Raw genomic sequence first — 16,462 nt, forward strand, 5'->3', positions numbered from 1 at the left:
AATTATTAATTTGTCTGAAAAAGTATGTTAATGTTAAGGAAGAAGTAAAGGTGATAAAAGGGAATTTTCTTGAAGCATAATTAAGGAAGAATAAGATGCTCAAGGGAAGCATGTAGAAGAAAGAGTAGTGACCCCAAATATACTGGCTGATGATTATTTTTTCTCTAGTTATGAAAATATAGAAAATATGTTCAGTGGTAGTAAAAGTAAAAGTATTAAGCAATGTGAGAGTTGTGAACATTGGAGTTTTCAGAGGCTAAGTGATATTGACCTGCACCAAAGAAATGAAACCTCTACCCAAGAACTAGTAAGTAGGTCTGTAAAAAACAACTTTAAAGGGTTTCAATAACAATAAAGGGGACATTATAAGTAGTTATGACAGCTTACAGCAGAAAACTCAAATGTCTTCCTCACTGTGGACATTTATTGAATTATACACAGGTAAGACTGGGCACTCTACTTCTGTAAAGATTAACCACCTCAGAAACCCAAAGGGGCTCACTATGAGTTGGAACAGACTAGAGGCAGTGAGTTTGGTTTAGTTTGGTTTTTAACTGGGTTCATATTTCTAAGATGCAGGTGTCATTTTAGGAGTTAAATTGGAATATACATATATATCTCCCAAAAAATGGCCCAATCCTCCTTCTGCGGACTGGCTAGTGGGTGTGAACTGCCAACCTTCTGGTTGGCAGTCAAATGCCTTAGGCACTACACCACCAAAGTGTGTATATGTGTCTGTGTGTGTGTGTACATATATATATATTTCAGTAATCTTATCTATAATATAGGCAAATAGAGGGAATTGGCTATCTCCACTTATCCACTGTCACTACTAATTTGTATTGATTAATCAATATTACTAAGAAGCAGAAAATATCTTTTATTTTTTCCCTCTATTGACTTGAATAATTCAAATGACCAGCTTGTTCTGCATCAGGACATCTGTGTGGTCTAGTCCCTACCAGAAGTTGAGTGCAAGATAAAAAGAAGGGATCAGGAGAATTCTTTATTTCAGGAAAGTAATCTAGAAAATGGGAGCTCTGGTAGCATAGTGGCTAAGGCACTTGACTGCTAACCAGAAGGCTGGCGGTTCAAACCCACCAGCCACTCTTCGGAAGGAAGGATAGGCAATCCTACTTCCATAGTGATACTGCCTCGGAAACCCAAGGAGGGGTCGCTATGAGTCGGGGCTGACTCAATGGCACATAACAACAACAACAACAATCTAGAAAATATGAAACAAAAGACAAACAGTAATGAAATAACATTTCAAAATCATTGGCTAAAGTATTTAATTTCTTTGGATCTTTGCAGAAAAATAGAAAATATCTAATTTGAAAAGAAACCGTGAAGGTTTGCTAACCTTCCCTTGGGCCCTTTCTTCTGCCCTGCTATTTGAGCAGTATAGTCCTTAGAGTTAGAAAATGAAGAGCTATAAGAAAATTGGCAGGTAGTTGAACTTGAAAAGCAGATCTCCCACATACTCGTTCTCTGTGGGGATCTCAGAAAAATATATCTTAATCTGTCATGAAGAAAAGAAAAACAAAGCATACAGACCCAAAGGTTGGCGGACCGAAAACAGACTTGCAAGATGTTTCCAGTGTATTTATGCTGAGCTAAAAAGAACTGTTCAATCAGTGACATATGTAGGCCTTAAAACTTGAAACTGCTTTTCTGTGTAAGAAGAGGTAAATCATCTACGTTTATGGACGTCATTCCCTCAGTATTTCATAGAAATAGTTTTGTTTCTAGTAGTATGCAATGGAATAAATGACGTGTGTGAAAGTAGTTTGTGAAATTTCATGTGCTGTGACTATTATTGGAATCTAATTTATTGAGAGTCACATGCCAGACCATGCTAGAACTTTAGATAACACCTCATGTACCTTTTATCATGAACCTGTAAATTAGATCTTATTATGCTTATTGTGCAAATGAAGCAAAGTGAGATTCAAGGAGATTATATTGCCACTCCTTGGAAGGAAGATTGGGGGATCTACTTCCATAGTGATACCGTCTCAGAAATCCAAGGAGGGGTTGCTATGAGTTGGATCCAATTCAATGGCAGTGAGTTTGGTTTTTTTTGGTTTATGCATGGCACACATCTAACAAAATATACATCCACTCCTCACTTACTACCATAACTAGGTCCCAAACAGCAGCTCATTCTGCAAAAATCAGTACATGTGAAAATGAAGGATGACTACATCATTACATAAGTGATAAGTGTCAAACCACTGAGAATCATGGCTTAGCCAAGCTGACATATAACCTTAACCATCACAGCCAGGGTTACACTCACCTCACACCTCGGCATTTGTTACTGCTAGACATATGTTGTTAATAGGCACAATAGTCAGAAGATTTACTATTGCCATAAATACAAAACTTTGGACAAGAGAGTTGATAAGTGAGGCACAGGTATATAGCCAGGATCCAACTCATCTTGCTGGTTGCAAAACCAGAATTCTTGGCCAAATTGCTATTTTGTCCCTGAGATAAAACTTATTGTACATTCAATATCTAAAGATGAATAATATGTTTCTTTTAATATAAATAATAGATATGATGGAATGCTAGGTCTTATCAAAGATAAATGCAGGTGTTCATATTTATATATGACTGAACTGCCTATTATCCCTTTTGAATCTGACTGGTAGGCATTAACGGAATAACTTTAAGGAGCCCTGGTCTCTCAGTGTTTAAGCACTAAGCTGCTAACTGAAAGGTGGTGGTTCAAATCAACAACCTGCTTCCAAGAGAAATATCTGGCAACCTGCTTCTGTAAAGATGACAGCCAAGAAAACCCTCTGGGACAGTCCTACTCTGTCCCATGTGAGCTATGAGTCAGCAATGACTCAATGGAACACAAAAACAATAACAACAATGTATAACTTATTTCTCAGGGCTCTTGTGTTGTAGCATGTTTTTAATTTTATGTATTATCTCGGTAAAACAAACAAACAACTCACAAGAGATTTGACAAGTCAATGTATTTTAAAGCACTTGTATTTCTTTCTGTAAAGGAAGTCTGTTGTATCAGCAGTCAAGTGTTTGTCTGCTAACCAAAAAATTTGTAGTTCGAACACACTAGCTACTCTGTGGGAGAAAGATATGTCAATTTGCTTCTCTAAAGATTTAAAACCCTAGAAACCCTAGAAGGCAGTTCTATTCCAGCCTATCAGGTTGCTATGAATCAGAATCTACTCTGAAAAGGAAATAAATCTGTTTTCTCTTCATTCATATTCATCCTCTGAACGATTTAATCTGATTTCCTGTAAGGATGGGGGTATAAAAGTTCAAGAAATAATATTAAAATAATAAATGGTACACAAGCACTCCGCTGGGAAATTTTCACTGTACTTACAAAGAAGAATTGTACTTTTTACAAAGATGATTTCCCTAAGCAAGTAGTATGAACAATGGAAAAGGCTAAAAGATACTTAGTTGGGAAGACTTTCTCTATTTATCTTATTCATACAAAGGCATTTATCATTCTTCTTCTTTTTTTAATCTTCATTCTATTTTTGTTGAACAGCATCCACTCAGTGTGCTGAAAGTTTACTTCATGATCTGTTTCCTCTTGGAAACTCGAGCCTATAGGAAATGCTTTCAATACATTTATGAAAACAGGCCCCACAGATCCAACGTTTAATTAGTTTTACCTCATTTATAATGATCCAGTGACAGTCAAAAGCAACCAAATTCGTCTCCACAACCTAGAACAGAAAAGAAACCATTCAGTATTAATTATGAAAAACAAACCAAAAAATGAATCACATGTTATAAAGGCCCTTGTTGCTCAGTAGAAGATAGAAAATCATCAACAATATCTTGCAGGAGCAATTGTGTTTTCACTTGACTTGCTACTTAAGTTTAAAATATACTTCATTAAATGCTTAGAAAAACATAGGTTACATCTGAAAAATAACAATATAATTTATAATGTATTTTGATTTAAATTTCAAGTAACATTTCCCATTCCAAATAAATTTTGATAAATTTCTATTATCAACATAGTGAATGTCTAAGTACATACCCTTACCTAATTCAGCTTTCACTCAACATTATCTTCTGTTACTTCTCTATGCTTGCTACTCTAAGTAAACAGGTCTTGCCAACCCCCTGGCAAAATGAAGAGCTCTATGTTCTTCTGACAAGCATTATGCCATGTGTGTTCTAAGGAAGCCAAATTTAAAATTATCTGGAGGCAAATACTAGAAGTGATTGATATTATGTTAGCATTTAGATTGTTAATAATGTGAACATTTTTTAAATATACAAGAGGAAAAGTAAATAACATATGCATAAAGAATCTTAGCTAATGAACGTGGACAAATCTATTACATATGATTCCTGACTTAGGTCACAAATGTATGCCTTCAGTGTGTGTGTGTGGGGTGGGGGTGCTTGTCTGTGTGTGGAGAGCAGCTTTTATCTCAAAGTTTTCATTCTGTTAGATTAAATCAGACATCTTCTATAACATGTTCTTATGATTCATGCATATGATGTTGAGACTCTTTTTATAAGAGACTATTCTGTAATTCTCAGCAATAATAGTGAAAAATTGTGTTTCAATTGAAGCTGCTTTCCAATAACTGGTTTTTTACAGAACATCAATAGCATTTTGGTGATTTTTCTTTGTTCTACCAAGAGATGTTTCCTGAAAAACACCCTGAATAACAGGAAAAACACTGGGAAAAATATATATGAAATGTGATCAGATGCTTTGTCAAAGTATATAATTATTCACAAAAACTAGATATATTTTTAATTTTGGTATAGATTTCACACTATTTGAATATCTATCCTATTGGTCCCTGTGACCTTATTGAGGTGTGTAGATGATAAATTATCATACTACTGAGGATATATTACCTATATTTAAGTTATATAATTATACTATTTTTCAAAATGCATGCATGCTCTACTTATTGGCAAAACAATGTAGAAAAAATGTAACACTTGGCAGTTTTCAATTTTAGCTAAGAGATATGCTGTACCTGTAATAAATGCAAACCCTATTTCTAATTTTCTCTTTATAATATACCCATGATTTCTTTAATTATCTGAGAGAAAAATCAACAGTGATTTATTAAAAAAAAATGTTTCAGAAAATAAGTGGAACTCCATAAGCATTTAAAGGAATACAAATCAAACACTTGGATATACGCAAAGTCTAAATATGTGGATCAAACGGAGATAAATATATTGTATTTGAGGAAAAGGAAAAAAAAAAAGGAAGCAACACAACTAATGTATGGAAATAAGGGTAATTCAGAGGAAAGAGAAGTAAAAACTAATATAAATTTCTGAATCAATGTTAGCTATAAATATTTAGGTTAGATTTGTCTTACATTTAGTTTATATCATCCCACTTTAAATAATCTGCATAATGAAACCAGCTTAAATAAAATGTAGGTGCATGCTGTGAGAGCTCAGCATTACCTGTGGAACTTAAATGAGAAGTTTTGGGTTTGTGCAACAACAGGTAGGAACTAAGAAGAAGAAATGCAGTAATATAGTATGCATACCTATACTTATTTCAGCACTATTCATAGTAGCAAAAAGATGGAAACAACTTAAGTGCCCATCAGTGGAGGAATAGATAACCAAACTATGCCACACATACACAATAAAATATTATGCAACACTCAAGAATAATGTAGAATCTTCAAAACACTGCAGAACGTGGAGGGATCTGGAGGACATTTTTTATTATGCTAAGTGAAATAAGTCAACCACAGAAGGACAAATAATGTATTACTCCACTATTGTAAAAAGTCAAAGAATGTTTATATATGGAAAGAAACTGTTTGTTGATTACCAGGGATGGGGAGGGAGGGGAGGAAGAATTGCTGTATAGGTAAAAGGCAAGTATTGATTTGGGTGAAGGGAAAGGCAATATGCCAAAAGCAAGTGACCAATACAATAATACTAAGAAAAAGGAAGACACAGAGAAGTACACAAGAGATCAGACAACAAAGATAAACACTTTTACATATATAATACTGAATTATCAGTAATATTAAACATTAATCTACAGGTAGATAGGTTAAATGATCAGGTATGTCTAGGCAAAGGGAATCTACTCCTGACCATATATAAGGTTGGAGGATGATGTCTCTACATATGTATTTGTATATGCTATAAGAATGTCCATATAAATAGAACTAACAGGGGGCAAAGCTATGATCACTTATTATCCACAGTCAACCATCCTGAAGGAGTCAGTTGTTGGGCCTGTGGGTTTGAGACCATGGTCTCAGGGGACAACAAGTTTAACTGGCATAACATGCTACACAAAAACATTGTTCTACATCCTGCTTTGGTGATTAGCTATTGGGGTCTTAAAAACTTACAATTGGCCATCTAGATGCAACAATTGGTTTCTCCTCATCTGGAGCAAAGAAGAATGAAGAAAATCAAAGACATATAGAAACAATTAGTCCAAGGGACTAGTATACAATGGGCACCTCAGCCTATATGCCAATGTGACTAGATTACCTAGATGGTGCCTGGCTATCTGTCAACCACTCAGAAAGGGAACAGTGAAGGAAATCCTGGATAGAGTGGGAGAAAAATATGGAACTGCAAATCATAAAAAAGACTAGGTTTACTGGCCTGATAGAGACTGTGAAACTCCTGAGACTATGGCCCCTAGTCATCCTTCAGGCTTGGAATTGAACTGATTCCCATGACTTCCAGCCAAACAATAGGCAGGCATTTATACCAGGTAGGTACATACGCTCCTTAGAACAATCAATCATGGCAGATCAGAAGGGCAGTATTTGCACAGGGAGATAGCCCAGGGAGCAGGAATGCATAGGGAAAGAATAGTACAGGGAAGAGGTAACTATAGGGAAGAAGTGGGAAGCAACCTGTTATATTATGGAGGTTGCAGTCAGTGTCATGAAACAAAATATATATGAACTGCTGTATGGAAAATGAATTTACTCTGTAAACTTTCACCCAAATAATAATTAAAAAAGAAAAAGAAAAAGAAAAAAATCATGCTCTTTGATATGAGGGAAAAAAAAAAAAAAAAAGAATTACAGTAATTACTTATTGGTAATTTGTCTAGAGCAAAAAGTTTGCTTATCCAGCACAGTGTCTCTCTTAAAAATAAACCTCTTGCAAAAGTATGAACTGGTATTTAAGCACTGGGATCAGTCTTGTGTTTAGTAAATAATAGAGGCAAATATCTAAGGCTAAGATTCTACTCCTTACACCATCCTCATTTGCTCAGGAATAGCAGCTCTCACTCTTCCTCATTCTTACACTGTTTTTTTTTTTTTTTTATGAATGTTAAAATATAACACATTTTAGCAGTATGAAATGGACACAAGCAAAAAATTACTACCAGGCAAATATATAATTTATTTACTATCATGTTCTAAATTAGGAGATCTTCCCTGTGAGGGGACACCAGCAATCCTTGAATCATCTATCTTTATGAGTAAGGTGAAATTTACCTACTGATATGTCTCAACATATGTTTTAAAGAAAGAATTTACTGGAACATCTGTCACCCTCTAGGATGTTAGGTCTCCTCAGACCTAATGAAACTCATTCATGCCCAAGGTTCTTTTCAGTGTAGCTTACTAAATGTAATAATAATAATAAAGTCTCTCCTAAGAACAGTGAGTGGATATAAAATTTATCAGAATATTCTTGTTGTGTTATGTTTTCTTATCCATATTGCAACTCTCCATCTGTCGAGTGGTGCATTTAATTCATTGACATTCAATGCAATTATCGACAAGTATGAATTGGTTCCTATCATTTTGGTATGTGTTTTTTCCTGGTGTTCCTGGTTTCCTTGTTCCATATAATTTTCTGTGCTGAGCTCATTTAGTTTATGAATCGTGTTATCATTTCCTTCGTTGCTGTTGTTGTTTTAGTACTTGCTAAATATTTGTGCTTGTCCTCTTTTTTATTGTGATGTGAAGGTTTTTCATTTTTACTTGAGGTTACTCTATAATTTATAATTTTCTCCCTGAGTTTAGAATAGTCCATTCTATCTTGCAATGCTCTTGACTTCCTCACCATTTAGAAGTTCTGTAACTACACAATTTTTTCACTTATTTTGGTTTGTACTTTCCTCATTTGCTGATCAATGTCTCTGGTTCTCTGTTTACAATCTTGTAAAATTTACTTTACTTTGGATACTTCCGTAATGGGGTTGGCTTCTGTGCTATATCATCATATGTTTTAATGGTCAGTTGTTGTTCAAAGGGCTCCCTTTAGAATCACTTGTAAGGTTCATCTGGTTTTAACAAATTCCCTTAATTTCTGCTTATCTGGAAATCTCCTAATTTCACCATCATATTTGAAAGACAATTTTGCTGGGTATATAATTCTTGTTTGGAAATTTTTCTCTTTCAGGGTTTTCTATATCCCACTCCATTGCCTTTCTGCCTGCATGGTTTCTGCTGAGAAATCAGAGCTTAGTCCTATTGGTTGCCTTTTGTAGATAACTATTCATTTTTCTTGAGCTGCTTTCAGGATTGTTTCATTTTTCGTTTTGGTGAATTTGATGATGATATGTCTTGGTGATTTTCTTTTGGGGTCTATCCTGTTTTGGATTTGTTGGACTTCCTGAATGGATATATTCTCATCTTTCATCATATCAGGGAAGTTCTTTTTCAACAAGTCTTGGACAATTTTCTCAGCGGTTTTATTTGTCTCTTCCTGTTCTGGAATTTCCGTTACATGTAGGTTACTGCTTTTGACAGTATCCCATGTGTATCTTAGGCTTTCTTCATTTTGTTTTAATCTTTTTTATTGATTGATCCCTTTCCAAAGAAGTATTCAGGTATTTGTCTTCAGTCTCATTAATTCTGTCTTCCATTGATTCAGTTCTACTCTTTGCCCTTTCAATGTGTTATCTATTTCTGAAAATGTAATATTAATCTTCTGGATTTCTATCTATAGATTTAGAATCATTTCTAATTTTTCATTTATTTTGTCATTTTGTTCTTGTATTCTCTTCCAAAATTGTACTAGGGTTTTTTCTGTGTTTTCTTTAATTTAGTCAGTGTTTTCCTTGATCTGTCTCTCAATCCATTGAAGGTACCTAAAGATAATTCTTTTGAATTCCTTATCAGAGAGTTCCAATGCTGCTTCTTTCTCAGGGATGTGTTCTGGGTCTGTATCCTGCTTCTTTGTTTCTACTATTTTATCTTGCTTCTTTGTGTGGACTGTGATGGTCTGTTGTCTCTGAGATATTGTCACTTTGTTGTATTTATACTTATTTAGTGATGGTATGTTAGAGTGATTTGCCCAAGATTTCTTTTTCTTTCTTTCTTTTTTTTTTTTGGTGGATGTATCTGAGTAAGCAGAGTACTGTGCTTCTCTATTTGCTAGTTAGCAGCATTTATGTACTCACCACCTGTCTCCCGGTTGGTGTGATAGAGAATGGGAGTGGCTGCACAGATCTCTGTTAATTGTGAAGAGTATTTAAGAGTAAGTGAAGCTTTTCTTGGTGATCATGTGTTGTTGGCCAGTTGGCACAGAAGGAAGTGGTGGCTCTCACTCAGTAAGTAGACCTTCTGGAGGTATGAATGTGGTATATACTGCAAAACTTTTTGAATAGTCCTGAAATATTGTCTGATATAGTGCCAGAAGATGAGCCTGTCAGGTCAGAAGCCATTCAAAATCCACCTGGGTATTTCTGTTGGGAGCAGCATAAAACAATGTTCTGGGAAGTTTGCTCTCTCTCAGGTGCTTAGAATTCTGATGTTATGATTGGTTAGTTTGGCCACTCTGCCAGGCTCAAAAGGAGGCCTCCTAGAGGCAGAAGAGGTCTCTCTCTGACTGCTGTCTGAAAAGGATGTGCTCCTGAGAGACACACGCTACTAGGAAAGAGACACAAGAAACACACATTGCTGAGTGAGACACCAAGGGACACATACTGCTGGGAGAGAGACTGTTGGCTGAGAGATGGCGGGCTGAGAGAGACTGAGCATTTTTCCTGAACTTGAATTGTAGCCTGGTGCTTCCCTAATAAACTCCATAATCTGTGAGTTCTGTGTGGCCACTGCAGTGAATTATCAAACCCAACAGAAAGGTGGTGAGTGCTGTGGGAGCAACGCTTGGTGTCAGGGTTGGTGAAAGGCCTAGAGGGAGGCAGCATGACTGGCCTCTCAGGAATAGGCCTTGGGCTACTGATGGTGATTCTGTCTTCCTCTTGTGGGGTTAGAAGATGTAAGAAGATGTGGCCTCCTTGCCTTTTTAGCACAGGCTAAAGATATCATGGCCAAAGGGAACATGGAAGTCACATCAATGGAGTGTATGGAACAGAGCTGTTTTCCTTAATGCCTGATGTGGTACTGCATTGACCCTGAAATAAAACTGTTGTGTTGAGATATTACATTTTCAGTCTTACATTTGAAGCAATTTAGCCTATTTTATCTACTGCATTTTTAAAGTGATGCATTTTTACTAATCTTAGCTATACATATTTTTGTAAGCTTATATAAACTTTAATAAACATATATACTGGAAAACTTTATGAATAGTCCTGAAATATTGTCTAATATAGTGCCAGAAGATAAGCCTGTCAGGTCAGAAGCCACTCAAAGTCAGACTGGGGAAGAGCTGACTACTCAGAGTAGAGATGGCCTTAATGATATGGATAGAGTAAAGCTTTCGGTACCTCGACTAGCTGATGTGGCATGACTCAAAATGAGTAGAAACAGATGCAAACATCCATTAATAACTGTAACATGGAATGTACAAAGTATGAATCTAGGAAAATTGAAAGTTGTCAAAAATGAAGTGGAATGCATAAAGATAGAAATCCTAGGCATTAGTGAGCTGAAATGGACTGGTTTTGGCCATTTGAGTCAGACAACCGTATGATCTATATGCCCAAAATGACAAATTGAAGAGGAATGGTGTGGCATTAATCATCACAAAGACTGTTTCAAAATCTGTCCTGAAGCACTATGCTGTCAGTGATAGGTGGCATATGATTAAGAACCAATGGTAATGAAGGAAGAAGTCCAAGCTGCACTGAGGGATTGGCAAAAAACAGGGCTCTGGGAATTGATAGAATACCCATTGAGTTGTTTCAACAAACGGATGCTGCACTGGAGGCATTAACTCATCTATGCAAAAAGATTTGGAAGACAGCTACCTGGCCAACTGACTGAAAGAGATCCCTATTTGTACTCATTCTAAAGAAAGGTGATCCTACCTTGCGGTGTAGTATATTACTTAGTTGGCTTTTCTAGCCATAAGTCTTTGTAAACTTTGTGGTGGAATTTGCTGTGAGTAGCTGAGGAGATCCTGATTGTAAAAGTTATCCACCTGGGGTATTTCTGTTGGGTGCAACACAAAGCAATGTTCTGGGGAGTTCCCTGCTCTCTCTCAGGTGCTTAGAATTCTGATTGGTTAGTTTTGCCACTCTGCCAGGCTCAAAAGGAGGCCTCCTAGAGGCAGAAGAAGTCTCTCTCTCTGACTACTGGCTGAGGAAGGATGCACCCCCTGAAAGACACACACTGCTGGGAAAGAGACACAAGAGACATGTGTTGCTGAGAGAGACACGAAGGGACATACACTGCTGGGAGAAAGACTGTGAGAGACAGTGGGCTGGGAGAGAGACTGAGCATTTTTCCTGAACTTGAATTGTAACCTGGTGCTTCCCTAATAAACCTCATAATCTGTGAGTTCTGTGTGGCCACTGCAGTGAGTTATTGAACCTAGGAGAGAGGTGGTGGGTGCTTTGGGAGGAAGGGCTGGAGGGAGTCATCATGTCTGGCCTTTCAGTAATAGGCCTTGGGCTATTGATGGTGATTCTGTCTTCCTCTTGTGTAGTTAGAGGAGGTTGGGAGATGTGGCCTCCTTGCCCTTTTTAACATGCACAATGTGGAAACTATCGAACAATATCATTAATATCACACACAAGTAAAATCTTACTGAAAATAATTCAAAAACAGTTGCAGCAGTATATTGATATAGAGCATCCAGAAATGCAAGCTAGATTCAGAAAAGGATGTGGAACAAGGTATATCATTACTGATGTCAGATGGATTTTAGCTGAAAGTAAAGAATACCAGAAAGACGTTTACTTATGTTTTATTGACTATACAAAAGCATTTGACTGTGTGGATTGTAACAAACTGTGGATAATGTTGAGAGAAGAATGGGAATTCCAGAACACTTGATTGTATTCATGAAGAACCTGTACATAGATCAGGAGTCTGTCATTTGAACAGAACGAGGGGATGGTTCAAAATCAAGAAGGGTGTGCATCAAGGTTGTATTCTTTCACCATACTTATTCAACTTTTATGCTGAGCAAATAATCTGAGAAGCTGGATTATATGAAGAAGAACATTGCATCAGCATTGGAGGAAGACTCATTAACAACCTGTGATATGCAGATGATACAACTTTGCTTGCTGAAAGTGAGGATGACTTAAAGCACTTACTATGAAGGTTAAAGACTACAGTCTGCAGTATGGATAACACCTCAATATAAAGAAAATAAAAATCATCAAAACTGATCCAATGAACAGCTTCATGGTGGACAGAGAAAAGATTGAAGTTGTCAAGGATTTCATATTATTTGGTTCTACAATCAACACCAATAAAAGCAGCAGTCAAGACATCAGATGACGTATTGCATTGGGCAAATCTGCTGCAAAAGACCTCTTTCAAGTGATGAAGAACAAAGATGTCTCCTTGAAGATTAAGGTGTGCCTAACTCAAGCCATGGTATTTTCAATTGCCTCTTACACATGTGAGAGCTGAACAATGAATAAGGAAGACCGAAGAAGAGTTGAGGCTCTTGAGTTGTGGTATTGGAGAAGAATGCTAAGAGTACCATCGTCAGCTAAAAGGATTAACAAATCTGTGTTGGATGAAGTGCAGCCAGAATGCTCCTTGGAAGCGAAAATGGCCAAACTTTGTCTCACCTACTTTGATCATGTAGTCAGAAGGAACCATTATCTGGAGAAGGATACCATGCTTGGTAAAATGGAGGGCCAATGAAGAAGGGGAAGGCCCTCAATGAGATGGATAGATATAAAGGCTGTGACAATGGGCTCAGGTATAGCAAGGATCTTGAGGCTGGCACAAGACTGGGCAGTGTTTTGTTCTGCTGTGCATAGGGTTGCTATGAGTCAGAGACGACTCAACAGCACCTAACAACAACAACAACATATATGTATGGGTGTGTGTGTATGTGTGTGTATTTAACATTTTTATTTGAGTGAAAGTTTACAGAGCAAATTCATTTTCTATATATTCTGGTTACCTAGCGCTGCTCTGACAGGAATACACCACAAATGGGATGGCCTTAACAAACAGGAGTTTATTCTTACAATTTGGAGGCTTTAAGTTCAAGTTCAAAGTGCCAGACTCTAGGAGCTGGATGAAAGCCCCTCAACCTCCTGTTCCCAGCCCACTTGAGCTAGAGGCATTTCTTCACTCAGACAGCTGCTGGCTGCTGTGGCTGAGAAGCCCCAAGGTTGACAAGTAAAAAAGGCACAGTACTGATACTATCAAACTACACAGCAGGCCATTAACTTAAGTCCATTATAAGTTCCAACATCGGCAGAGCATAGCAAGTTGCTGAGCAATGACATGGCTACATGCAGGATCTAAGCGTGCCATAGGCTAGAGATCATTCCCAAGGCTTCTGCTTAAATAGAGGAAACAGACCACATTCCCTAAGGCAGCTACTCAGCTGCTCACAGTAGATTCCACCATGGAGTTGATTACCAGTCTCACCATGGGGAACGCCATATCCAGCTGCCCAGCCACTCAACCAGGCCCAGCCAAGTTGACACACAAACTGAACTACCTCAACATACAACAGTTCACACAGTTTGTTTCATAACATTGCAATCCTCGTAATGTAGCAGCTCTCTCTTCCTGCTTCCTCTCTATCATTACGTTTTCCCTGTCTTTGTTTCCTATGCATTTCTGCCCTCTGAGCTATCTCCTTGTGTAAACACTGCCCTTCTAATCTCTCATGGTTGATTTTTCTAAAGACTGTACCTACTTGGTGTAAATGTTCACCTTATATGCCTATCTATTGTTTGGTCTGACTCAACGGCACATAACAACAACAACATTGTTTGGCTGGAAGCCACATGAGTACTCACTCAATTCCAGGCCCAAAGGGTGACTAGAGGCCATAGTCTCGTGGGTTTCACAGTCTCTAGCAGACCAGTAATCCTGGTCTTTTTCATGATTTTGAGTTCTGTTCCACATTTTTCTCCCACTTTATCCAGCTTCTCCTCTTTTGATTCCTTTCCAAGTTATTGACAGTAGTAGCTGGCACCGTGTAGTTCTTCTATATAGCTGAGGTTCACATGGCCCACTAGTCCCTTGGAGTAATTATTTCCATGTGTCTTTGCTTCTCTTTATTCATCTTTGCTCTGGATAAGAAGAGACTAGTTGTGCATTTTAGATGGCCATATGCATGCTTTTAAGACCCCAGTGGCTATTCACCAAAGTAGCATGTAGAACAATGTTCTTGTGTAACATGTTATGCCAATTGAGCTTGATATCCCCTGAGACCATAGTCCCAGGCCTGTGGGAGCAGTGACTCATTTCATATGGGCATTTGGCTGTGGCAAAGAAGTTATCATAACTGCCTTGTTAGCTCTATTATATATATGGACACTCTTATACTACAGATAAATATGTATATAGAAATATCATCTGTAAAACTTGTATATAGTCATGTGTATATTCCATTTTGCTCAGACACACCTGATCATTTAGCCTGTCTACCTATGTATCCCCCTGTAGATTAATGGTTATTATTACTGATAATGTTGTATTGTGTATGTAGAAGTGTTTATCTTTGTTGCCTGTACCTGTTGTGCACCTCTCTATATCTTCCTTTTCCTTAGTGTTATTGTGTTGGCCATTTTCTTTTGGGATGTTCTTATTTTCAATTAAAATAGTTAGAATTGTATAAAATATTGAAGGTACTAAAACAATATCTATTTTATTAAAATAAAAAAACAATGCCTAAATAACATATTATGCTTGGCTTGCAAAAGAAAGTAGTAAATCACCAAGATTAAAAAAAAAAAAAAAAATTCCAAGGGGATAACTAGTCTTTTGTTTTCAAAATAACAGAACTATGGATTTCAGTTGGTAGTCTATTTCTTCCCTTCCTACCTCATTACACTCTCTCTCTGTCTCTCTGTCTCTCTCTCTTTTTAAATTGTTGTTTGGGCAAAAGTTTACAGAGCAAATGAGTTTACCACTGAACAATTTATATACATTTTGTTTCATGACATTAGTTGCAATCCCCTCAATATAACAACACTGTCTGACTTCCTCTCTGAGTTCCCCATTTTCATTAGTCTTTTTTTCCTGCCCATTCATCTTCTGAGCTTTGTTTGTGGGCAAATGCTGCCCATTCGGTCTCCTTTGGTTGAGTGTTCTGAGGAGTACGTACCTCACACGTGTTATTGTCCAATTCATAGACCAATAATTTGATTGAAAGGTGATCCCTGAGAGTTAGCTCAGTTCTGGGTTTGAAGGTGTCTAAGGGTCATAGTCGATGGGGGCTCCATCAGTCTCTATCAGACCAGTAAGTCTGGTCTTTTTTCCTTTTAATTCTCTTTTATCTCTGTACAGTTGTATACTAGTGCTGTAAAAGGATCACACTGTATGTTCATATGGAGTTGGTTCCACATTGATACAGATAAATGTACTATAAAAAGTGGAAGTAACCCACCTCCCAAGAAGCTGAGATCATTTTAAGGGAACTGAGCAAAAATCGGGACAAAAAAGAGAAAAAAAAAATTCCTGTCAGGAAGACAAGTGATGAGTAAGGACAGACCATCTGTCACTGGCAGGACTTTAGAACTTCTGGATCTTTAGAAAAGCCCACCAATTTATCATCATGTCTTCCATCATCCGTTCTCAAATCTTTAGATGTGCTAATATAAGACAGTCTGAAGCAAAGAAATCAACAACACTGCCAGAGCGTGTACCTCACTGGGAATAAATGTGGAAGAGTTTCTACATGCTCAGAGGACAATTTAATTGACTAAACAATAACAGCACCATCCTGTTTTTCACTCAACCTTGTGGCTTAACTAAATTAGGCTTGTTTCCTTTGTAGGATTACTAAACATGCGAAGGGAGTCCAGTGGCTTATGTTCACCAGCAGTAGCAAAAATATCAGGTGTGTGTTTCCTTATCCCTACCTTTTCCAAATCGTCAGCTGGAAACCAGAGAGTCGTTGCCTGGGGAGAAGATACTGGCAGTTATTTTTGGACAAGTAGCCAGATAAATATTAAAGAGCAACTCTCTTCCTGGCTCCCCATCTCTTGCAGCACTATATCTTGTATCAGTATTTCTAGAACTATATTCTGTGGGATACTATTTCCACTAAAATTAGTAACAATTCTGTAGCCAACTAGATTTCGAAATGCTAGGTTAAACAATGTTATACAGAATCTTTATGACAGTAAACTTCA

At 37.3% G+C, this 16,462-nt stretch overlaps 1 protein-coding gene across 1 annotated transcript in view; it reads right to left on the minus strand.

Moving 5' to 3' along the window:
- Nucleotides 1–16,462, minus strand: part of GRID2 (glutamate ionotropic receptor delta type subunit 2) — a 1,108,517-nt gene that overhangs the window by 841,809 nt on the left and 250,246 nt on the right. The window contains exon 4 of the mRNA XM_042782610.1: nt 3,666–3,719. Within this exon, the coding sequence (XP_042638544.1) occupies nt 3,666–3,719 (54 nt within the window). The remainder of the gene's footprint in view (nt 1–3,665; nt 3,720–16,462) is intronic.

The sequence above is a fragment of the Orycteropus afer genome, unplaced genomic scaffold (assembly GCF_000298275.1).
Source record: "Orycteropus afer afer isolate SDZICR_OR568_19922 unplaced genomic scaffold, OryAfe1.0 scaffold00389, whole genome shotgun sequence".
Lineage (NCBI taxonomy): Eukaryota > Metazoa > Chordata > Mammalia > Tubulidentata > Orycteropodidae > Orycteropus > Orycteropus afer.